The sequence below is a fragment of the Atractosteus spatula genome, chromosome 12 (assembly GCF_055471065.1).
Source record: "Atractosteus spatula isolate fAtrSpa1 chromosome 12, fAtrSpa1.hap1, whole genome shotgun sequence".
NCBI lineage: Eukaryota > Metazoa > Chordata > Actinopteri > Semionotiformes > Lepisosteidae > Atractosteus > Atractosteus spatula.
The window spans coordinates 4066370-4091682 of record NC_142717.1 but is presented as its reverse complement, the minus strand read 5'-3'; the positions used below and the strand labels follow the sequence as shown (position 1 = coordinate 4091682).

At 40.6% G+C, this 25313-nt stretch overlaps 1 protein-coding gene across 3 annotated transcripts in view; it reads right to left on the bottom strand.

The window, feature by feature from the left end:
* Nucleotides 1-19129, bottom strand: part of tpd52 (tumor protein D52) — a 36831-nt gene extending 17702 nt beyond the window's left edge. The window contains exon 1 of one of the 3 annotated variants that reach the window (XM_088929710.1): nt 18984-19129. In XM_088929710.1, coding sequence (XP_088785836.1) covers nt 18984-19002 — 19 coding nt within the window. In that variant the 5' untranslated portion in view covers nt 19003-19129. Of the gene's footprint in view, nt 1-829; nt 1074-18983 lie in introns of those variants that run through there. The other 2 variants (XM_088929709.1, XM_088929711.1) reach the window with 2 other exon arrangements.
* Nucleotides 19130-25313: the final 6184 nt, after the last annotated feature.

Genomic DNA, 25313 nt, shown 5'->3' with positions numbered 1-25313 from the left:
AATATGCAACATATTAGTAGTACTGTAAGGACTAACACAAGCGATACACAACATTATTGTTAGGAAGCATGAATACAGTATTACTTTACAGTACAGTTTTCACTGATGGGAGGTAGGACAGGGATATTGCTTGTTTGTATTCAGAATGCAATATATTTTACCTGTCATGTGGAATGAAAGCAAGTTTTACAACAACTCCTTTCAGCATAACTGGATTGGGATTAGATTATGATCATTATGATTCTTCCCCAGTAGCCTCTATAGTAACACTGAGGAAAAGCAGGACTACATTCCAATCCTCGCTTACCCTGAGAAAAATTAGATCTGCATTCTCAAATGCTGGTGTTTTTTTTTTAATAGATGGATCTATGGCGTTGACAGGACCCTTAAAAGAACAGCAAGAAAAGAAATTTTATACAATATCTGAAGTATAAAATACATGCAGGTGAGTTAATTAGTCCAGCATGCAGGGAGACCGAGCGGGCAGATCTGAAACACTTTCCCTGCCTGCCTTTATCAGCCTTTATCAAGAGCGTTGATTCACACCCATAAGCAGCTGTATGTTTAGGCTAAGCCCGTTGTTTATTTAGTGGGCCTTTCCAGTTGTGTTACTTCCGTTTTCAAGGACTAAACCTGCCTTTCAGTCCTAAACTCTCATGCCAGATAAAGGACAGGCCGTATTTAAAGAATGCTTTCTGAATCCTTACAAGGTGCATTCCTGAAAGCTCAGGCTGCTCTGCAACAGACAGCAGCTCCTTTTGCAGCACGTTCCATTCAACAGGTTCAGAAGAGAGCCAATGCAAACAGCACAGAGGCTGGAAGCCGTTACCTTTTGCCGAAAAAACTGGCGACCCAGGGGGAGTGACGCTGTCGCTGGGAGAGAGATACAGGTAATTCGTATTCACGCCTCGCTCGAAATTAAAAGGCGACTTGTAATCTTCCGGAGTCTCTGTGCTGCTGAAATCCATGCCTAGGCCCCTGCCCTCGTGTGACTTCGATCCCCAAGCAGCAACAAAACAGTTTCCTCCTCCTCCTTCTCCTGCAGACCCAACAGTTCGAGCCACAGCTGTGCGTGCCTGCAGACTGCGGGTTCACATGACATAGAGGCTGAGAAGTCTCTTCGTTAATAAGTTACCTTCACACTATGGCTTCATCAGAATGAGATTCAGGGTTTACTGTAATCCTAAAGGTCACAGCGGGCTTCCTGCCAGGCCCGGTTTCAAACTTCATCAAAGCACATATAAAGAAAAACTGAACCACAAATGCATCAAGCTCTCATAGACCTGTTCTTGCACAAGTCCACATTTTTCCCATCTTGAGATCTGCTGTCCAGGGTTCGTAAAGGCTATTTTTTTATACTGTCATGTGACCCACCGCAGGAGGAAATTTGTAATCTGCTGAAATAAAGAACGGATTAAACTACTAATCTCCTTCACACTGCTACTGTCTTGCCTGTGATGGGAGGTGAAGGTTTACTTTGCTCTGCCTGCAAGCATAAATTCCCATTGAAGATGTTTCCTTTCACTGTAACAGGAACTGCTGCAAAAAAGAACATTTTCATTTCTCATTCATACCTGATCTTTTTCATGGATCATTCGATATACCCTGTTTGACATCATCAAAGACAGAGAGAAAATGGAGTGAAATTCTTCCCACTTTTAAAAAACCCCAACAGACCTAAAGATTAAAAGCCGAGAAAATGTTCACAAAATAATCTTTAATTCTATTTTGTGAGAACAGGCAGGAGAGACTGCTATCTGTGGTCACCAAACAGACAGCTTTCTTAAAAGCTGGTAGTTAATCGGAAGTCATAGGATTCATTGGACGAAAATAAAGATTTACAGAAAGCAAAAGCCCCTTACAAACACTTTAAGTTCAGTCACATTTCTGTTTTTTTCTATTTAAAAGTACAAAGGATTACAATAAAAAGCCAAGAATCAAGACAAAAAAAAATCAACAGTATCAGGTAAAAATAAGTGTAAAATATTAACCCCTACTGTAGCAATTCACAGCACCTGTGTATGAGTTTCTACAGACGCTGAGTTTTCTCAAACATAGGAACTATAAAAAACATCATTTACAGTATGTCTTCAGGACTCCCTTATAGTAGGTATTTATCCTGTCCCCCCTCCCCTGCAGTGTCAGCAGTGTACATGAGCCACGAAACACATCTTGAGAAAGAGAGGATGTGAAAAATCTTAGGGGTTTCAGGCCGTAAGTACCTCACTTACTTCACAACACTCATGCAGAAGGTTGGCAATGGTTAGCACCCATTAGTGGATAAGAAAGAAGCAATGTCATGCCCAATTATATATTTTGTGTCGCCTTCAGATTCTTACATGACGACCTTATTTAGTGCACGCAGTAAATCCATTAAGCCGGCCCACAAAATCAGAAAATAAGTACCGACATCCACAAAAGAAAATGAATCATTTAAAAGTTAACTAATCAATCTCTACAATACTCCCAAGTAATATGGAAAATTTTGAACTCCTTGACCTGAAAACTAGATTCTTGAAAACAACGATGAAGAGGTTGAGCAGAAAAGGCATCTCATGGAGGTGTTGCCACGGTAACCTGCGCATCTTCACGATAAAGACATTCATTCACCTTCCTAAGGTTAACCTACTCTCCCATTTCTCAAGTCCGTACTTTGTACTAACGTTCGAACCATTGTGGATAACATAACTGACTTGTGTTTATTTTCCATGAAACAGATGATTTATTAGCTTCACATCAGGCAGAAGGCAGCTTCTCAAACTGGCCACACCTTTTACATTTGAGTGTCTGTAAACCGCAAATGAATGGAATGAAGCTTACAGTATAACTGGTTAATACTTCGTTTACTATTAAAAACATTACTTAAACTGTCACAAGTGCATTTTTTTCTTAAAATGCTGCATAACAGTCTTGAAATATGAATATGATGCCACTGAGGACGATACCGATTTGGTCCCTATCAATGCCAAACAAATCCGCAAAGATAAACAAACAGCAAAACGAAAGTCAAGGGGTAAATAACAAGGAATACATGTTGCATGAGAAAACACTAGACTCAGGGTTCAGCTGAGGCAGGATGGTCTCTTCAAACTGGGTCTGTATGACTTCTATTTAATCCTGCAGGAAAATAACTGCAACGCTGCAACAAAGAAAAGACTTGAACTGGTTAATGACAGACTGCAGTCAACTCATTACCAGTTTATTCCAGGGAAACCTGGTGCCACATGATAAGAGTCCAGTGAATATCATGAGATACGAAGTATGTTTGCTCAGTGACGAGGTTCAGAAAGACCTGCAAGCCACGAATAAAGGGGTCACTCGTGAAAGACTGTGTCCACCCTGTTTCTCTTTCGGTCTGAGCATCACGTTCGCTGACTGAGCAAAAGCGAAAAGATAAAAAGACACATCCTTTAATTCGGGGGTTGCTAACCTTGGTGTTTAGGGACACCCATTTCTTCATTTTATTTGTTCCAGTCTTTAATTACAGACTAAACTGTTTCAACTCTGTATACGACACACATTTTTCACTTGGTTTTCAGCTCTTAAAAGGTTCAATCGTTTTAGTAATTGCTATCAACCCTGTACCAACCTGTAAAAGTCCCACCTGTGTCTATTCAGCACAGATAAGTCACCTATTAACAGCTGTTTAGTCAGAAATAAGGATTAGAATTATAATACTTTAAATGATTTGTTTAAAAAATGCTTCATTTTTTGATTGCTTAAATTGTAGAAACAGTACACTTGAAATAGGAAACGTCTGAAACTCAAGACCAAGTGCTAATACAAGTTAAGCAAAAGACTAGACAAGTAAGCAAATCAATTAAAGTCGTCAATCAGCATGATAAGGCTTCTACTTCATTAATAGAGCCTTTTTAGATGCCTTGTTCTGAATCGCAGAACATGCGCTGCGCCTACCTGGAAATTTCGTCTATTTTGTGATGTAAATTGGAGGCTTTACACGTTACTGTGAGGATTTTACTTTCACTGTGGTTTGAAATGGACTCATCGATACCGATTCTTTCTAATCCCGGAATATAAAAATAGCCCTACAGTTGCCCTTTAATTGGCTTGTGGGAAAATTGGTCCTGGGGTGTGTGTGTGTGTGTCTGACCTGCCACACACTGTACTGGGATCCCCTCCAGGGTGTATCCTGGCTTGAGTCTGTTGCTTGCTGGGATAGGCTCCGGCTCCTCCGTGACCCTGTACTGGATAAAGCGCTTAGAAAACAGATGGATGTTTCCATTTACATGGGAGCGTGTTCGGGGTCAACACGTAATTTACAGTACATAGTTTTGAAAATGTTTAAAAAACAGATTTCCAGAACTGGGCTATTCTGGGACAAGAGGAACATTTGGAATTCAATTTGAATTCCTGTCAGAACCTCCCAGAAAATACCTCAGTTTCTGTGTTTATCCATACACACTGTAAAACCTTCTTGCCGAAAAATCACAAGTGTATTTCTTTCGGAAAGATTTCCTTTAGCCTTATGGTACAGAGAGACAGATTAATTCGCACATCCGGCATTTCACAAATGGTTGCGTTGTTTTTAAAAAAAAAAGGCGTGGAACAAGCTTCTAATTTAATTTAGCATGAGCATTTACAAATAACCATAAACCTGGTCAGGAAAAGTGGACTGAAAAGTCGATGGGTGGAAAGTATTAGAAACTGAATTCTGATGTTGCAAATAATTCATCTCATGCAGACACGAACTCTGTGTTGAACAGTCTGTGCAAGAGTGAAAAATATAGCGAGGAGATGGTGTTCCCATATGAATTACTGAACAAGAGAATAACTTTTATATTATTTACTTTCTGAAGAAAACTGTGCTATTCAGGGGAAAAGGGGAAAAATGAGAAAACTATGAAATCATGTTTGACTTGACTTGAGCTTAACTGTTTCCCTTGAAGACAAAACATTTGTTTGTTATAATAAAATGCTCGGATTTAGTGAAAATGAGTTTTCAGCAAATGGTTAATGTTATCAGAAAAAAAAGGCATCATAATAATTATCTGACCCAATCAGGAAATAAAGAATTGTGAGCAATAATCGTCTAAAAGATGTACAGGACCCACTGGGCAGTGAATGGGTCATGTGACATATATCCTAGCAATGGTATCTCCTGTGAGACAGTTGTTTTCTCTTCACAGTAACCTGTAATAAGGAAGGCTTGTTTCTGTAGCTCACTATATGCAGCGAACAACAAAAAAAAGTATGAAATTTAGTTAAAGAATTTGGAAATTTGGCAGGTATTTTGAGGTATGTAAAACTGCTCAGCTGATAAGAGTTGTTCAGTCAAGTGTTAAGAATGAAAGAATGTTAAGGTTATACATCACACTAGTTATACATCTCACTCAGACGTTGCGGACAGCTCTAGTCACTGCTCTATAAACAGGATTTCACGGCCCATAAAAGAGTTTGAAGAGAAATGAGAATAATTCCAGGTTTAAAGACATCTGTGTATCATACAGTAAGGGCACATGTTAAAGGAGACGGCGGATTTATACAAGTATTAAAAATCCTGCAAGACACAAAGTCAACCCAGTGGACAGCTACAGAACTAAAACACCAGGAAACAACTGGATGTTACTCGAAAGTGTATGCAGGACTTCGAACAGGAGGGACCGATGCACTAAGGGAGAGGCTGCCAAGCTGAGCTTGAAATCTTCAAGGAACAGCTGAAAAAGAACACAGCTAAACCAGCATGATGGATTGAGTCTCCGCGCTTGTCATCTTCCTTATGTTTTTCCTGTTGCCTTTCTTACGGCAACAAGTTGCAGCAGAGCCTTGCCTGTGACTTCTTGTTGTGCATCTGGAAGGAATGTTCACGCCGCCTCGGGGTCAGCGCTCCGAACATCTGGAGGAGGGCCAAGCTTCAGCGATGAATGAACTGGATCCCCCACAACGAAAGCACCCGAGCGAGGGTTTCAGAGATTCTTTGTCCGCAAGCTGCAGTTCAGGAACACTCTTTTTTTGGGACACAAATCCCCGAAAATACACTGCAGGGCCTGTGCTGCATTCATCCGGGCTTGCTCCTCGACGGCAACAGGGATTTGCTATGTCTGGAATCTGCCAAAAGGCCCACCAGGGGAATTTACTAAAGCAAGAAGCCATGAATGCCGCTGGGCAAGGGTCCAGCTGAGGGATATTTAATTTGACAACTTCAATTGTTTCGGATGGCTGTGTTTGTCTTTTAAACGGACAGGTTGATAACGACGCCCCGCACGGATCGGTATTGGGAACACGCAGTGTTCCAGCATAAAAGGACAACAAGGCTCCAAGATGTATAAGGCAGTCAGGGTCACCTGCCGAAACTGAAAATGTTGTCTAAACAATTTTGGCTCCACTATCAGCTTCATCACCAGAGGTACCAGAGATCTACCTCTCCTGAGACTCAAAGCACCTGTTCTTATTCTTTTGGTTTTTAGTGGGGCTGAAGAGATCGGGAGAGAATATAAAATAGGAGAGGGAAAAAACAAAACAAACCACAGCTTGCTAGAGCTAAAATATAGTTCTATATATAATTTTTCCTTTTCACTGTTACAGATAAATAGCACTAAGATACCTGTTTTAGTATTCAAACTAACAAATTAGATTATGAATCACCAATATTCATGGACTGCAAAAGCAAAACAATAACACACTACAACAAGCTGTGATTTGTCTCCTGAAATGTTTTGAAACAGTAAAAGGTAGAAGGTACTATTTATCATCTTAGTGGTAACAACCAAAACAAATTGTTGGTAACCAAGAGGGTTATTTCATGGTTTGAATTTGTAAAGGGCATATTGTGTTGACTGGCTTCATATTACACAAATTATGGTACTAAAATAAGCATAATGCACAGCAGAGTATCTACATTTCAAATATTAAAGGCCTAATCACCAAAACAGGCACTATCACACAACGGACATTTTATTAAATGTGTAATACCTGTATTGAACAACACAGAGAGAATTGCTCAAATACTGACCTGCTAGCTTGAGACAATGAAGTTTTTTATGTTATTTCAAATTTGTTAAGTTGCACATCGCACCAGCTAAAACAGACTGTACAATATATGCCCGAATCCTTCATGCTGAAAGATATCTGTGAATTACTGATTAAAAATGAAAACAGCATTTTGAATCAATTTTTAAAGCAAATGGCTTCACTAGCTACTTGCAGTTTTATCTTCTGCTTCTTCACATTTGTAACATCCTGTTTCAATTACTCTATAGAAATAACAGTAAGACATGTGATGATGGGCGCCACTGGGTAGTGCAGTGGTTAGCATTGCTGCCTCACAGCGCTGGGGCCCTGAGTTCGATTCTGGACCTGGGGTGCAGACTGTGTGGAGTTTGCATGTTCCCCATGCATTTGCTTGGGTTTGCTCCAGGTGATCCGGTATCCTCTATTAGTCCACAATCATACTGGTAGCTGAGTTGACTTCTGGGAAAAGTGGTTCTGGTGTGAGTGCGTCTATGTTTGTGTCTGTGTGTGATGGACTGGCATCCTATCCAGATGTTGTTTGCTGGAACTAGCTCCCAGCTGGAAGAAGTGTCATGAAGTGCACATGTCATGACTGTAGTTTGTGACTGATCACACATTCATAAATAAATGTTAAAATAAAATAAACTCTAAAATAAAGTATATATCAACTAAGTATATGTCATGTATATGTAAAATAAGTCTTTACTGTCGACCTTGTGTTGATCCATCACCTTTAAAACGGATTTAGACACCATTTAATTATACACCTTGAAAATGTTCATTACTGTGTACATTTTATGTTGAAAGGCAACAAATTCAGAAAATATATTTCATTACAAAGCAGTGTGCATGAAACATACGTTTCATTACTGCTGGTCAAATCTAACCGATAAGAAATTTGCAGAATTAATCACAACATGGAGCTCTATTTAAATTGAAATCAGCATGACCCTACAAATAAAATATATTTTTTTAATCAGCTGAAAAAGATCTTTAGAGTATAGAATGTGCTTCTGAGAAAATTCTATTAAGGGGGATACCATGTGTGTTAGATAATGGATTACAGTCTCTTCCCATCATGTGATGTAACCAAATTAGGAAATACGAGTGCTCTTGGCTAACAGTTGGTTTCATTAGCCTTGCTAGAAGGGAGAAGATTTTCGCTGGTTTGAGAAACAAATCAGGAACTTTAAATATTAGAACTCCACGCATGTCAAGCTGCATCATGAAGTACCAGAAAGTTTTAATACAAGATTGAACTCTCATTAAGCAACTGCAAAATGTCAGGATACTATTTATATGGTAAAATTTTTACTCTCTAAATTTTAGACCATGTGCAGAAAGAAAGGGCACTGCCCAGGAGTCAAAACTAAAAATGTCCTAGCTCAGGGGAATAATCTAGAACAGGGGTAGTCAACTTCTGTGCCATGCCAGGACTTTGAACCTACCTACCAAAAAGAGCATTACTGATTAATTACAATCTGTGATTGCTTAATTAACCCAACCGCTGAAGATCACTTTGAGAAGGAAGGATTTGCTGGAACAAAGACTTGCACTGCACAGGAAGTCTGACGATTCTCTACCCTCGGAACCAGTGCACCGTCTCAAACTGGAGGAGTGTTTCTGAAATCATGGTTGATGTGTCCTGTAACCTGCCTTGCTATTACATCAGAACATTTACACATTTTTCCTTTAGTTTCCTGTTCCATGTTTGTGGGTGTTCCATTTTGTTTTTTAATGCTGTCAGGCCAACTGGAGTTTTCCCCAACAGAAAGCAGAGATTTTGCTGCCACACTAAATTGTTGACACCTGAGACACCTGTGCCTCTATAAACATCCACTCTCTATTGTAGAAACTCGGATGACAAGAGCAGGAAAGAAGCATGTGAACTCTCCAGCCGGAGCATTGGGCTGTGTCCAACCTGAAATTCTCATTTGGATGGCTGGCTGAACAAGTAACAGCACAGACTTACTGCACGCTGAGCAGTAAAAACCCGGGCAGAAGCCACAGACCTCCAGGAACTCAGCTGGTCTCCTTTGAGTTCGTAACATGTGGCACCATCCTTTTGGAGCCAATCACAAGAACCGCACAGCGCAGTCTGTGAAAGCAGGCCTACTGGAATACTCTGGCTGGGAGGATTGCTCATGTGTTCATTTCTGGGTAACTGACCAGACCATACCTGCCTCAACTCTTCCATCATTTTATTTTTTAAAAAAAAGGTCACTTCCATCTTCCACCAAAAAGTGTTTTGTTTCAAGACTCACCTTAGCGAACTACTTTGTTGCACCTTTTTCGTAAGTGAAAAGTTTGAGGCCTAGTCCTGTGGAAGGCCTGGGTAGCCTGGGTAAGAGTTAAGATCCAGTGCTGGTGTCAATTTAAGAGTCCCCCAGCAGGAGGCAGCTAGATTTCCCCCCCCCCGAAAGAATCTACTTAAATGACTGAATCCAGAAGGTGACCTAACCCCTCTGCCCCCCTATAGAACAAAATTGATGTACCCCTAAATAACATATGGCCCCCCAGCAGCAGTAAAACTTGGCCCTGACACAGGCCCTGGTGCAAGAACAGTACTGTTGCATCGGCACTAAACAGGGACCGCAGCACAGCTGGCCTGAAAAGTGGTTCTAACCTGGGGGGAAACCAGGGCAAAGGCTACTGCGTTTCAGAAAAGAAGATGCAAGTCAGACGTTTCCTGGCAGAACCTTAATTGCGTTAAATTAAATTTTAACTACCCGCGTCGCACTGCCTCCGAGTGATATTTCACATTTCGGCTGCACGCTGCTTTAGGCCCAAGACCATTAACATGGAGGTCAAGAGCCTGACGGGATCCTACCATTTATTCTGATACCATCCTGTCTAAAAAACAATTTTAAAAAAAGCTTTAGTTTTCCATATGCCAGATTTTTAAGGAGCCAACAGACATTCATTTTCTGTTTACAAGGCCCCAATCGACTTATAAAAGATGAAAATTACCATTACGATAACATGGTGGCATCTCTCTTGTTATTTATAGCAATATACACAGTGCACTATAGGAGAAAAGCATTCACTCTCAAGGTTTCTTAAAACCATAGCAACCAGAGTCGCGCAGTACATTACTGCAGCCATACAAAATCCAGCAGCCGCGATACCTTTTAAGAGTAGCCTATGGGTCTTAAGATAGTGCCTTGCAAAAGTACTCAGAGCCTTGCTACGGTGTCCCCTTTTCATGAAACACATACGGTTTTTTAACTTAATTTATTCAAACCCTCAAGGCTCAAACTGAAGACTTCTAGGGGTGAGATAACTAAAATGAATGACAAACTAAAAAACAATATATTAACTGCATAAGTATGCAGAGCTGTGAACCCAATATCCACGTAAAATAATCAATTATTAAAGTCTTTCGGGGTAACTCTCTCTCCCAACTTTGTGGACTCCAGCTTGGCGCAATTTGTGCTCATTCTTCTTGGCAGATTAACACAAGACCTCTTAGGTTGCTTGCAGATTGGTTTAGTTTAGGTCTTCTGACCGATTCAAGTCATGACCTTGCCTGGGCCACTTAAGGATGGTCATATTCTTAAACCACTCCAGTGTGGCCCAGGATTGCTGAACTCTGGTTGCTATCCTGGGTTCTCCTTGTATTTATTGGCGTATTTATTCTGAAATGGTGTTAACCACTATTATTGCACACAAACAGAGGACATTCAACTAAATGTATAGCTTTTGTGCACCTAAACTAATTTAGGATTGCAAGGGACTAAATATTTAGGCAATCATGAGTTTCCCATTTTTCTTTTCCATTAATTACCTATTTTTGTCTTTGGTTCTTGTTTGTGTGTGTATATATAACAAACATTAATAGCTACTTCAAAGTATTATGACAGCAGGCTTTAAAGCACAAAATGTGAAACCTGCACAGGTACACATTATATATTTCTTAACTGCCAAATCAGTTATTGTATTTGTTGGTTTCATTTTTACCATTTTTCCCCCAATACTAAATAATTTAAAAGGTAGTCATGTACAAAATCTGTAAAGAAGAACTCCAAAACAGAGCTGTACTAGACTAACCACTCCAATACCCAAGAATAAAAATGAAAATAACCAATGCAGAAAACAATGCTGAAACCCAGGCTGACGTTATATAATGGCCTTTGTAGTACATGTTTTTATTTTTCCCTTAGCTTCAGCAGTACTCAAAAGCATTACAGTATGCTTCACTGTCAGTACCGACATTTGCTTTGGTAGAAAATAAAAGATGCCCACGCCCTATAATTAAGTTCTACACACACTATGTATAAAGTGAATTCTTTGTGTATTTTGTCATTCCCATACATTATATAAATTGTTTTGCCTATATATGTTATCACCATATACAACAATAGATATTATGAATAAAAAGCTTTAAGGGAAAGCAATAATATAGTACATTACTGATTTTATATAACACAAATGCATATATGAGGAGAGGTGTCTAAAACCACTATAGAAAATCCAACTGATGAGCTCAACTTTATTTAAAAGCTTCTAGAACAAAATTTGATCTTAATTAAAACAGGCCTTTTGCCCTGGGGCTCTGGTAGTGTCCCAGAAGAAGGCTGAGTTCTCAGCTGTACTGCAGGGTCCCTGACTGTCTGCGCCTGCACACAACTGTGTCAGAAAAGCTTCTTAAAAGAGTACAGAGCCGTGGCAACGGTACAGTAAAGTTGCAGGGTCCCGATGCTCACAGAGCTTGTTCTTATCAGTCCACTGCGTGCATCAGATAAAGAAAAAACAGATCTTGTGTTTCAAGGATTTAGTTTATGGCAATGCCCAACATAATCGCTCACCATATGCGTAAGATGTTATCGTAAGACAATGTACTGTACGGTTTATACCTCATTATTTAATTTTTGAATGGGCTGTTTGGAAAACACGGCGTTTCAGATCGGGCCCAGCTGTGCACAAGTACACAATGAACTCTGAATTCAATCTGCCTGGAATTGTCCACTCCTGTCATAAGCTTCAGGGGTAATTTCAGTTTAGTTCGGCCAGGAGATTCTTCCCAGTGGAGACAGCTGGCTGTAAAATGTGAACCAGAACGTTTTTTCTCCAGAAGCCACCAAGATGTTACCCACAGGTAACACACAGGTAGTTTTCATTGTGTCTCACACAGGTCAGCCAGGTATCCCCCAAAAAAGAAAAGATCTCAGGTCATTATAGCTTACTTTCTTTGGGAAAAAAATGACCTTGCACAAAGCACGAGAAGTGTTAAAATTTGTCAAAGCAGACAAGAGTTCTTCTAGGACAGATAAGAGAAGGCTGTAGCTTAAAAGACCGTAAACCGTAAAAGAAGGGCTAAACAGAAGCACCGTACTATTCAAATACCCACAATACTTCTTCAGAATGCGACTGTATTTTAAAGGAATTTATTGTCAAACGTCTCCTGAGAAACTTTCTCCTGTGAAAACAAAATGAAATGTGCAAAAACTAGAAAAATAACAGACAGCTGGTCTGTTATTTTACAGGGAGAGAGCTCCGATATGGACAGCAGAACTGGGGCCTGGCGTCGCGAAGGGTTAATGAGAGAATGGGCTGCAAAGGTGGCTGTGGGAGTGCTGAAACGTCATGGACACTTTTTGAACTGAGATCCTGCCGACTTATCGACTGAACACAACTGACGGCGCTCTAATGATAAGGGCAACAGAGGGTCTTTCCCCCCCCGCCCTGGGAGACAAAAGGAGAATTATTTGCTTCCTTCTGAACAACCGCCAATTCTATATGCCAACGTTCCAAGGATACAATAGAAAGCATGAAACGAACTCACTTTGATCTGAAAAGGGCATTAAGACACTCTTATTGACATTCACACTAATCTATTTGTCAGAAATACAAATCAAACCACTGATACGTAAGATGAGTATTTAAACAGCTGAAATACTATTGCAACCATGTCATTAAAAAGCATTCTGATTAAATTTCCTAACGATAAAAGGCCATACTGTCAGAACCAGGGGGCTTTTTTTACAGGTATCTGTACCTGAAGTTATATTTTTCATACCCAAAAAAAGGCAGGCGACTTTACCCTGGAAGATCTGTAAACCTAAACCCTGCATGAAAAGCAAAAAGTGTCCGTCTTAAGAAGGACTGTCTTTCCACATGGCTATTCTAGACATAACAGATGGATTTCCCAGAAACTACCACATTTGTCGCCTCAGAAGATTTAATAGTCTGTGGTCATGAGTAGCAGAATGTGCAGCCTACTTCTCCAAGGAGAGAACTTCAGTGCACATACAGACCTCATGTTAGAGCCAGCTCAGTGTGAAGACTGACATTTTCCACAAAGCTTTCGTCAGTTGGGACAGGAGACTAAAGCAATATAGAGATTGCCCAACTTTAAATTGTGAGAGCCATTTTGTACATCTGCATTCTTGTGAAACAGGAGAGTGAAGGTGTTTGAAAAACAAAACCGTCACATGACATGAGATAAAAACATTTCTGTATGTTTCTTCTGACATTAATGGAAACGTTTTACACCTATTCCATTGTTATAACTACAGGTATTAACAGGGTAGAAAGCTTTTTTTATGAGAGATCTTTCACTCTAGTTTATGCTGCACTCCATGGTTGGCTAACTCAGACTAACCTGATTATCCCCAAACCGCAAGCTGATGCACATTGTGAGCAGTCTAATAAAAAAAACATAGTAGTCTAGACAGCATTCACATTGTTCCTGAAAAAATATCAAAATATATTTTTTCACAAACAAATGCAGCAATAAATAGGTTAAACTAGTTCCCTTAAGGTGGTTTTATTTAAAAGCCTATACACTTAATACAAAATCCAACTACTGAGATGAAATACATCTTGATTTCAGGATGTTCATTGCAGCTGGATTTGAATGGTGCTTTTCCGCTGTAATTTTGCGGCGATTCCACATAACTTAAAACCATACCTAGACTTCTTGTTCCTTTTTCTTCTCCACACTGCTGGTTCCCCTGTTTATGTCTTCATTTACTATCCCAGAGGTGCAAAGAAAGAAATGCTTGATTTGTCAGTTTGGCAACATTTTACCAAAGAGTATGTGAAAGGGAGGGACATAGGTGAATGCGCTAAGTTCTACATTTCAGCATTATTATACCAGAGAAACTATGTGCAATCTTTGGTATCAATGTGATTTTTTTGGTAGAAGGCCGTGCATAACAGAGAGACGGTGCTAAATTCCAAAATTCTGGCCAAGTGCCTGCAAACCTGTAAACCAAACATCTCCTGATCACAGTTTTGACGTGATATGAAATTCTGAGAAAAATGCAAAGAAAGCTAGATGGAGTAACAGATTTTGTAATAAATCGAGCACACACTGAACTTCAGTTTGCTGTGCATCTACAACGACACACCTACAACAGGGTATGTTTGAAAGCCATTTCTTTTGTGCGTATAGCACTAAAGTATAGCAAGGTTTCAATTCAACAACAGTTCAATTATGCTCAGTAATTAAGACATCAGTGGCAACAAAGACCACCTCTTACACACAAAGCACAATGAGTTGAAAATGTGGGTTACAAGGAAACGTTTAATGCTTAATGGCAATTGCAAGCCAAATGAAGTCACCTAAGTTCCTCAACCACAGTCAACTTTTCTAAAAGACTTATGGCATTATCTTTTACTGCATTTGCCAGGTCTATTCCAGAACAACCTTCTTAAACTTTACAAATTTAGTTGAAAGCTTTGCAGACTAAGTGTTTACGAAGCAGCTACTCTTGCGACGTACTCAAGCCCTGTAATCAATCCACCCCTGAACGAGAACAACCAAGAAAGTCTCGGATATTGCAAGTTCAGTATAACGCCGCTGGCACAAAAAATGCTGGCGTATTTCTCCCCTGCTTCTTTATTTATACACTGCCTGACGCAGACCAAACTATGTCAGCCTCACTGCTGATGTCTCTCTGCTGATATTCTCAAGACAGAGGCGATCTTTGAACATCAGTGATGCTGCAAAAGGCAATTTCTCAACTCACAGGTATCTCTCCTGCCTGCCAAAGCACTGTCAGCAAACGAGGCACCCTGTTCTCTGCCACATTTTCTGAAGGGAAACGGGAAGAGGAGAAAAGATCACTCCCAGGGAACTATTGATCCGCTCGATGTGACCGACACCAAAATAGCTTCGCAGTGTACATTTTCCATCGATTCAGCGGCGCTTCCAGTTAATTTCATGCACGGAAGAAAAAACATCCAGCTTAGACTACTGATGATTCCTTAAATTTTGGCATGGTTCTAAAAGCTAGTGTTGCGTTCAATGAGCACAATATCTAGGGTTAGGAATATGCCCGGGTCAGGGTTAGAAAAACCATTAACTTCAGCATGGCACTGTGTTTGAAAAAAAAAAAATAAGAGAAGGTAAGCAGAGACTGAGGTTCAACGTGAACATTTTGCACAAGAGGGTTTTGGCTTCTGCCTGTGGTTAATGCTAATGCAATATATCCTCAGCAACATCCTGAATAAAAAAAAAACAGAAATAAATCCATCACATCACTCAAGGGAATAGGAAGTCTAACCCTAACTGCACAAATCCAGATCTACTAAGAAGTGCACTAATGCAATGCAGAGTTAGAAGATCTCATCAAATAATGCACTGGACCTGTGCAAGTAGAGCCACTTAAAAAAAAATCGACACGAATGGTTCACTGTTTCGCAGTCTAAATCCTATACTTCTCTTCTAACAGAACTACATTTTGTTGAGGTTGTGAAGAAAAAGTAATGGCCTGTGTGACTGAACTGTGTTTCTTTCTGGTTTCACCTGTTTTAGGCAGGATTGAGAGCTGGGGGTTGTTATGGCCACAGGGAAGGTGAATAAATGTTTTGTCTCTTGCTGTTTATACCAACTGGGCATTGCCTGGCACTGAGGAAGTCTCATCAGTGCACTGGGGTTCCCTAATATTTTAGCTCTTTGTTATTATGCTGGAAACAGACACCCGAATTATTTTAACGTGGCTTCTTTCAAAAGAAATAAACTTTCATAAAATTAATTTTCTCATTTAATGAAATTAGGTCTTGCATAAAGGAGACCATCACTACCATTTCATGCAGGATCATAATGAAATGACTTTAGCTACACAGCTGCACACTGTACCACTACACACGTTTCATACCATGACTTGTGAGTGATCAAACATTTATTTACTTTGTGAAAAAGAATTCAAACGCCTAATGCTTCCATGTACAATTACTGCTGCATTTTTCATCAACACTGAGGAAAGTGCCACATATTAAACTAATTCACTGTACAATGTGCCGAGATTCACATAATGTTGCCATTACATGAAAACTGTGCAGTCAAGCTAACAAACTGGGTAACCGAGGTTAGAAATGTTCTACAAACCTATCAACCATTACCACTTGAACTCATACAATCCTTGAAATGTGATCAGACAAAGTAGAAGCAGAAGAACAAGATAATAAATTTCCTATTTTGTGCGCGCAAACTTCTCTAAAACAATCAAAAGTTGTTGTTTTTTTAATGTGAACAAATACCATGAGGCTCACTATACCTGCAGCATGGAGAAATTTCCACACAAGACAAACCAACAGCTGTATATTGTTAATAACTTGCCAAAGCATTCCTGATGTGCATTTTCAAAACACAGTATTTTGTGTTCCTCAATCTCTATTTCAGGGATCAACCTTGTGGGTCCAACTGGTTCTATTACAGTCCTTCTCCTGGCTGCTATAACCACTGTGCTTCAGCGATCTTCACATCCGTGTTTTTACTTGACTCTCTACGTGAGTTTGAAGTCTTTATCATGGCTCTGACTTTAAAAACAAGTGCCAAGAAAATGTCCGTGAACCCCTTTAAGGCTGGTCTGTATGTGCATATATTTGAACATAAAACCTAGTTAAATCATCCAAACATTTTCATGAAAATCTAATTAACAAAATGATCCAACACACGGATATCCTTGAGTGAACAATTAAGTGGAGACTTCATATTCCGCAACTGATGTTACCTCATGCAGTACCAATGACTTCAACTTGACATTTTAACCCACTCTTACTTACAGAACAGCTTCAAGTCGGTGACATCTGAGGGTCTTCTTGCATGAAAGGCCCAATTCAGGCCTAACATAACATTACAGCGAGGTTCAGGTCTGGACTTTCACTTGGCCACTTTCTTCTTCAGCCGAGCAGAATCTTTTTCTGCTGCAGATCTTCTTGCGTGTTTCGGATCGCTTCAGCTGCCGAGTGGATGGCCTGACAGCCTCCTTCAGAATTAGTGGATACAAAGCCACAGGCAGGGTTCTGACCAAGCTGACAAGCCAGTGTCGACATGAAGCCCAACTTTTGACTCATCTGTCCAGAAACCCTCTCCCATTAGTCTTGTGGATCATAGAGCTGCTTTTTGAAGAACATGTGACATTTTCTGGGCACTGAATAGTACCAACACGACCGGTTAATTGATTGCCAAGCAGACTGACAAAAAACAATCTACCTTCCAACAGAAGAGTCCCATCTCGTCTGGCCATGTATGGTGATGGAAAACCTGCAGTTCACAGTTTTTTCACCACTATACTGTACCTCCTATATACTGAGTAGAGTTCCTCAGTATAGACAAGAAAACAAGGACCCAGGGCCACAGATGGACATGAATAGAGTGTTGAGGAGGAAGAATTGGAAGCACCTCTTTACACAAAGAGTGATGCGTCCCAGGAACACGTACTCTGCCCACCCTGCTAAAACCATTCCCCGGAATCTTGATTATTCACCGGTAAGTAGTAATAGCGCGGTGTTTATGGTCTTAAATTCAGGAGACTTGCGTCTGCTTGGATTTGAATGTAGACACTCCCTGCGTAGCAAAGAAAACATATTCTAACCATGCTATATAGAGAAATAAATCTCCTGCGGTTCATTTGAGTCAACTGAATGTTAAGTGAATGAAAAACAAGTTCGACAGAGCAACTAGATGGAATTTGCTTAGTACGTGGTGCACAAGCTGTCTTTCTTGTGTTGGCGTGACCGACTTTCGACAGTCTCTTACGGAAGACATTCTTCATTTATTTTCCGCTGAAGAAAATTACATTTAGACTCATACATGGAGCAAAACTGCCCCGAGCCTTTGCGTCCACACCACAATCGCGACGAATCTTCTTGGATCGTCATCCCCCGCTTAAAAAAAAAAGTCCACCTTATTATCAGCACCTACTCAAGACCGTGTTTGCAAGAACCTGAACTGAGAAGATTTCGGTGTGGGCGGAAGGGTGTAACTTCAAATTGTATGAATACTGTAAGTCACAGCATTATAAATTGCACGGTAACTTCCTAAACACAATGTAATTAAGCATTAAGGTCGATCAATTATTATGTGAGCAACGCAACAGCCAAAACCCGACTGCAGCAAAGGAAAGAAACGCATTGTCTATTTCTATTAATATGCTGTACAGTAGCTGTCACGTAATCTTGAAATACGTGCGCACATTTTGACTTCAGCTTTGCGATAAAAAAACGGAAACCCGAGGAGTATCAGTTTATGTTCTGGAGCACATCCTCACTTAGTGGAGCGAAGTCATGACGTGGATGAAATAAAGTCAAATCTGTGTCCAAATGCAAGCCCAACGCGTTACTTCCTGGAATCGCTCACATGCTTACCAACCATATGTTGCAACTCACATGCTACTGGGGTGAAACATATTACATTATCTTTCAACATCTCTCACGCACTTGTCACTGGACGGCTTTTTCTGTGACATCTCAGCACGTTTTACGCGTCGCCGGCGTGAAATTAAAGATGAGACGCGCGGGTGAAGTTGTGCTGGGGCAGCTGACCCAGCGCAAGCAAGCACCACCTGCAGAAAACGCCACACACGCACACAGCCATCTCGTTACACTGGCGTTTCCAGCAACTTTGAAAGAAAGATGCTCCACCATACGATCATAAACGCAAAATATGTATATGCGGTATATACGGAGGGGGTTGCTTTTTTTTTCTGCGGTTAGGATTTCAGCGTTCTCAAGAGGTGTCACCCGCGCACGCTGGTTAAAAAAAAAAGAAGGGATGTTTGTACCTTTGCTGGTTTCCTCCATCCTGGGATGTGCCGCCCTATTCCCCGGTGTGCTTGCTGGTACAGGGAGCGCCGCTCTCTCCGCCGTCTGCCCTCGCCGCCCGCCCGCCGCTCCAGACCAGCAGGCAGCCCAGGGTGGGGCCGGCCGTGACGTCACCGCGCAGGGCACGCCGCGGTGTAAACAGTGGCGAGAGACACGTGGGGGCCGGCTGGGGGCTGTGTGTGTGTGTGCTCCGCGGTGCGACGCTCGGAGCCCCACTTCCCAACACAGTTAGATGAATGTCGGGTTTGTTTTCCGTGGGCGATGCCAAGTGGCATTTCAGCCGCGGAGAACCTAGAAGAGGTGCTTTCGTTACGGGATATTCTTTACACCTAGGTATGCAAGATGCCAAAAAAATAATAATAATCAATCGATAAAAGAGATATACGATACTGGGGACCTATTTGGTCCCACTGCAAAGACCTGGCACCGCCATGCTCGCCTAAATGGAGATGGTACCGTGGTACGCAAGGTAAATGCCGACTGCCACGAATCTGGCTGTTTAAAATGACCCACCGAAGTCAAAGTAACTGATGTTGCCCTCTACAGGATGATAAAAATGCGGAAATGAGTCCAGTTCCTGCTGAAGGTGGCGGGGCTGGAGGAGTTTAATAACGCAGCGGTTCGCCATCCTGAGTCCACACACCTGCCGGTCGGTGGACCTGAATGAAGCCTTCATAACAGGATTCATTTAGGACTGTTTCGAGCTCTGAGACATGTTGACGTTTGCCTTTTAACTACTGCATTTCACAAGAAAAACAAAATCCCCACCCCTTTTGAGTAGAAAAACAAAAACTTGCAATGTTCGACTCAAACGATGTGTTTTTTCTTCACATACTGGAATATTCAGCCATAAATTGCATTCCAACTGAAGTATGAATGAAGAGTTCATTTATGAATACTGATGACACCTTCGTCATTACAACAGCTTATACTGTACTGTTGTATATGACCATGTACATTTTGGAGAAGTGTATTCAGACATATTTTAGCGAGGGAAATTAAATTAAGGCAAGTCAAAGGGGTGTGACTCTTTTAATCATCTTCTGCCATAAACGCGTCACATCCATTTTTTTCCGTTCTAATTTTACTGTGATGGAACTATCCACGCAAGTGGTTCACAGGGGTAAGTAGGGATACTGAGGAAGAGACACTGTAGGTAATTTTAATTTACATGTAGTAGAATTAAATCCATTAAAATGCTCTTTTTAGAAGTAAGCAGGTTAATTCATCAGAATACTGCCAGTCTTGTGGCTGTTGTCCTGTACCCACAGTGCCGACATGGTGGCTGAGTTGGAAGACCTTGGACACAGGGCAGATCCGCTCCGGTCAATAGCGAGCTTGTGGAGGACAGCACATCCACAAAGGCACCTGGCACACACCGGCAGGTTAATGGGCTTCTGGGAAAACTGGCCCTGGCGTGTTTGCGCCCGCCCTGCGATGGACTGGCATCCTGCCCAGGGTGTGTCCTGCCTGGCACCCATTGCTTGCTGGGATAGGCTCCAACTCCACCGCAGCTCTTTATTGGAGAAAGCAGCTGGACAATGGATGGATGTTATTTTACAAGTGCAGGCCTTCCCCAACGTTTAATTTCACACTGCTTTTGGCAAAACGTCCAGCATGTTGTGTAATGCCATCTTGGTACTTTGCTGGGTACCAGGCTATGGCCACATTTCATCTGTAGCCCCCTGGTAATGTCACTGATGATTCCTCAGCCTGATACTGTAGCTGTAGAACACAGAGTTTCAGTTGATCAAACTAGACCCACGTGTAGTGATGAAAACTGGATCTCTCCTTTTCCTATGCAAGTGAATAGGGTTATGGAGTTCAGAGCATAGTCAATGGCTACATTCCTAACACAGTTCAGTATTACTTGAAAGCACGAAATACTTCCTGCATTGCAAACATTGGAGTGTTAAAACTTTTACAAGTTTGTCATTAATATACACAATTACCGATATAGGTACAATCCGGTTCCTGTAACCCAGTATATTGAAAGAACTGTAAGGAATATATTACTTTGCCCAACACAATTCTGATAAGACAAGCAAATCATTACTCAGGAAAAACCAGAGGCCCACCTTCCTCTGACAGTGAAGATCCTCAGATATAAATTAGATGTCCCCAGATAACTTTGTGTACATTATAATGTAGTCTACATGTACTGTAAATGTAAAACTAATGTCCCTTGCCTGTTTCACTCAAGAATCTGAAGTATGCATGGTTTTTCTTACTGAAGTCAACGCGATATGCCACATACATTGAAACCTAAAACGTATTTGAGGCTTGTGCTGGAGGCGTATTTTAGCATTTAATTCAAATCTAATAACAAATTATCGGGAGTATATGCACACACGATCGATTTTGTAGATATCGATCTACAGAAGATACGAGATTCAGTTTCTCATTGGCACAAATAGTAATTCAGATTTATTAGAACTCAGTGCTCCACATCAGCGGCTCTCCGGACTTGAGAATGACCCAGGAACCCTGCTACCAAGCACCGTGTCGTACGGGCTCGGTGTATTTGACCTATAGTGACGGCTATATAAAACATTACATGTATGAACTACAGAAGATCAATACGTAAAAACTCATTTTAGAATATTTTCAGATCCTTTACCCAATATCTTTCTTCGTAGTATTTATGCGTCCTTAAACGCGTTTCTATTGTTAACTGAAGCCAAAATGTCAGAACCGTTTAAAAGAAAAATTTAAACCAATTCCAGTTGCAATGATGGTCGTCACTTCTCAGCGACCCCCCAAAGCTGTGGATATTTCCAATCGCCTGAAATAATTTAAAAGGACAGAACACATTAGGTTTATTGCTATATTTTAAACTAAATAAAAGGGGTAACAGAAAATGTAAATAATAATAATAATAATAATTGCTTACATTTATATAGCGGTTTTCTGGACACTTCACTCAAAGCGCTTTACAGGCAATAAATGAAGATCGCTAGCGAGATCTTCAGATTGAGACTGGGAAATCACTATAGAAAACGAATCATTCTGAAATGCTAAAGAGTCCACAACCTGTGTTAGGAGGACGTGGATGCATACATTTAGAAATAGCTCGATTATACAACTCAAGCTATTTATGCCATACATTTTCGAAAATTGAACAAAATACGGAGTTCCAAGAGCAAAGATAATTTAACTAGCCGTGTGAAGTTCCACCATTAATTATTCAATCTGTGCATTTACAGTGCTGGTATATAGAAAAGCTAAATGTGCAGCAAGTAACATAAATTACGCGAACAAAACTAGAGCATTTTTTCCATTGAAACGTAGGAAAAAAAATGACCCACTTTTTGGTAACCCTGTACACGCACGATTTACAGGACTTGTTCTTGCCATAAACGCGATGAAGCTACAAAAAAAACTTAACTACAACCCTCTCTGGAAAAAAAACCGATAGCAGTTTTATGCACTTAACAGTAATTTGCATGTTTCACAAGAGGCGTGTCAGCAACTCCTTCACGGCTCTACATGTTAAATACACAGTATCGGTTTAGTGCTACTGTTCAAGATCAAGCTCTGAATCCTGAATGCAAATACAGTACGTGAACAGTTCGCAGTTGCAAAATAAAAAAAAAAATAGATTTAGCCACTGTATTTTACCTATATGAGTGCTTTTAACACGAAAGCTCCTTAATCTCAAGATCATCTTCTGCTAATCACGGTGCCTATATAGTTTATTAACAAGGGACATACAAGTTGTAGCGTTTGTGAATGTCAAAACTCTGCTCAATTTACAAAACGCTTTACATGTAGATACCAGTTTATAGTATAGGGTTAAATACTGTACTGCGGTGAATACATTGCGTTTGTTTTCCATTAACTCGAATTTCCTAAAACGTTAAACATTACCTAGAGGCCCACCTGTAGCCATTTAACGTTTAAGGAAATTGCCCCTTCTACACGAAGGTACAATCATTTCAGCCCCGAGCAGTCCAGCAGTTAATAGAAAAAGGCAGAAATTAAAAAAGGGGTCACATTAGAACATGTTGACTAAAGTAGTTTTCGCCGGAGGAAAAAAAAAACATACACAGGAGACTGAATTAACATTCTTTGAAGTTCAAAATTGGTTTTGTATATCTAATTATAACACTAAAATTTATTTCCCCCCGATAAAGAGCGTATTTTTAAAACAATTTACATTAAAAAAAATGTATGTGTGGTGTATTTGCTATGAGGTGAGTAAAAAAATAAGCCAGCGCCTTCTGCCTTAGTAAGATCTCGTTTTCTGGTGTATTGTATTGACATGTGTAGAGCACTGACGAGTATTGGTTACAGTTTTTAAATCCTTCATACTGTTAATTAAGAGTTTTAAGGTTCTACAGCATTGCAATAAATGTCAGAAGCAACAGTTTGTTTTCAACGGGCCCTGCTTCATGGCATAGGCCAACTCAGTCCCAGAACTTCAAGGTTGAGTTGATAAATCCTAAATCCTAAAACCTAAATATGTGACGTTATACGTGTAGAACACGATCTTTTTCTTCCATAGTTTAAGTGACTCGTAACCGTATATTATAGACATGCGTTACCGGAATTGATTTGCTAAACTCCAAGTGAGAGCAGATCTCGGGGTGTCTGTATGCACCATCCGTGCTAGATTGCTTGAATTGATTCTTGAACACTTTATAGGACAGCCAAGGGCCCTCAAGTATTTCAGCTTTTACCATCGATTGTGCACATGTTTTTTTCTTAAATAATTTTTTTTTTGGATTGTTCAGCCGGCTGTGGAGTAAGAGAAATGGCAGGCATAATACAGAAGTACAGCTCCTGGCACAGCCACCAGGACGCCGAACGAAGTTTAAAAAAAAAAGTATTATAGGCAACGGAAAGAGACCTCTGGCTAATTGAGCCACAACACAGTAGTTAACAATCCTGCTGTTATGGAGAGCACCGTGACAAACCATAACAAGATAACGCCACGGATTATTATGTTCTTCAAAGAGAGCGTCATCAAAACGATCTCCTATGCGCACAGTGAGGACTTAAGCTCGGTTATCTAATCATTCTTGGTAAATTTCACATCCATAAATCCAAATGGTCTAATAATACTCCCCTTTTTAGTTCCTTTGAGGTGGAGCTGAAACACTATTTAAATTCTATTAAAAATGTGAGAAATAATAAAGCACGGAAAACATGATATATGTAAAAAAAACAATTTAATCATATAATTTACTTATTACCTATGGCGGTGAACTGTTTATTTTTCTGTTTGTGTTTGTTCTCTTGTACCTAATTTGATCCTCTGATGGTATTCGTATTTGTAAATTCTTTACACATTTAATAAAAAATTCTTTAAAAAAAAGAGCTCGGTTATCTTGTTATTTTCTCCAGGGTACAGTGCCACCTACTGGACCTCCCGCGCCAGCGCCATTCTTCCAAGGCATCACTAATCAAAGCCAGCCTGGGTGAGCTCCAGGCTCACCCCTCAAGTCCCACCCGAGCCGGACACGGTTCTAAAGACCCCCACTGGTGGGAGAGCTCATTGCTTTGAAGGAGCGTCCTTTAAAAGCTCATAAAGTCGATTTCAGTGGAATGAATCTTAAAAGAAAAACAACAACAACTGGTAAGATGCTGTACAACAGGGTGGGGTGCGAAAAACCAAGAGATTTTATTTTTAAAAAAATAAAACATTTTGTACAACTTCGTCCGAGAAAATAGATGCATTTCATTCATTTGACAAATCTGCTTTGTGCAATTAAAAGCCAGATCCCATGTCTTAGGGTTGGAGAAGAAGCGGATTTTATCCATAGTGGGGTAGTGGGTAATACCCAGTCACTGGGGGGGGGGGTTTAGGGTTCAAATCCCAGGTGACACACTTGGACGAATAATTTAGCAGCAATATATTTAATTAACCTGTACACATCACATACGCCCGCTGCAAGATCTTCGAAGTGCTGCAGCGACCCTTCACAACTACATTTCAGCCTAAGATGCCATTATGATATAAATTATAACTAGAACGTAAGATGTCGTTATAATGAATAATACGCATATCCGCGTTGTCCGCTTGTTTGAGGAGCGTGTAGGTCTGGCCCCTTTGTCAGCTCTTGAGAGTCTAGAAGTCGTTTGGACCGTCTCTCAGTACAATCCTCACGGTGTGGTTTTTTGTGTGTGTGTGTGTGGGGGGGGGTCTCAGAAATTGCTGCCTCGCCACGCTTGTAAAATAAATGCTTGGAGCTGAGCGGTGGTTTTTTGTTCCGTTTTTTTTTCTCTTCCTCCACCCCCCTCCTCTCTCTCTCTCCCCGTCTTCCAACATAAGCAGATCCTACCGC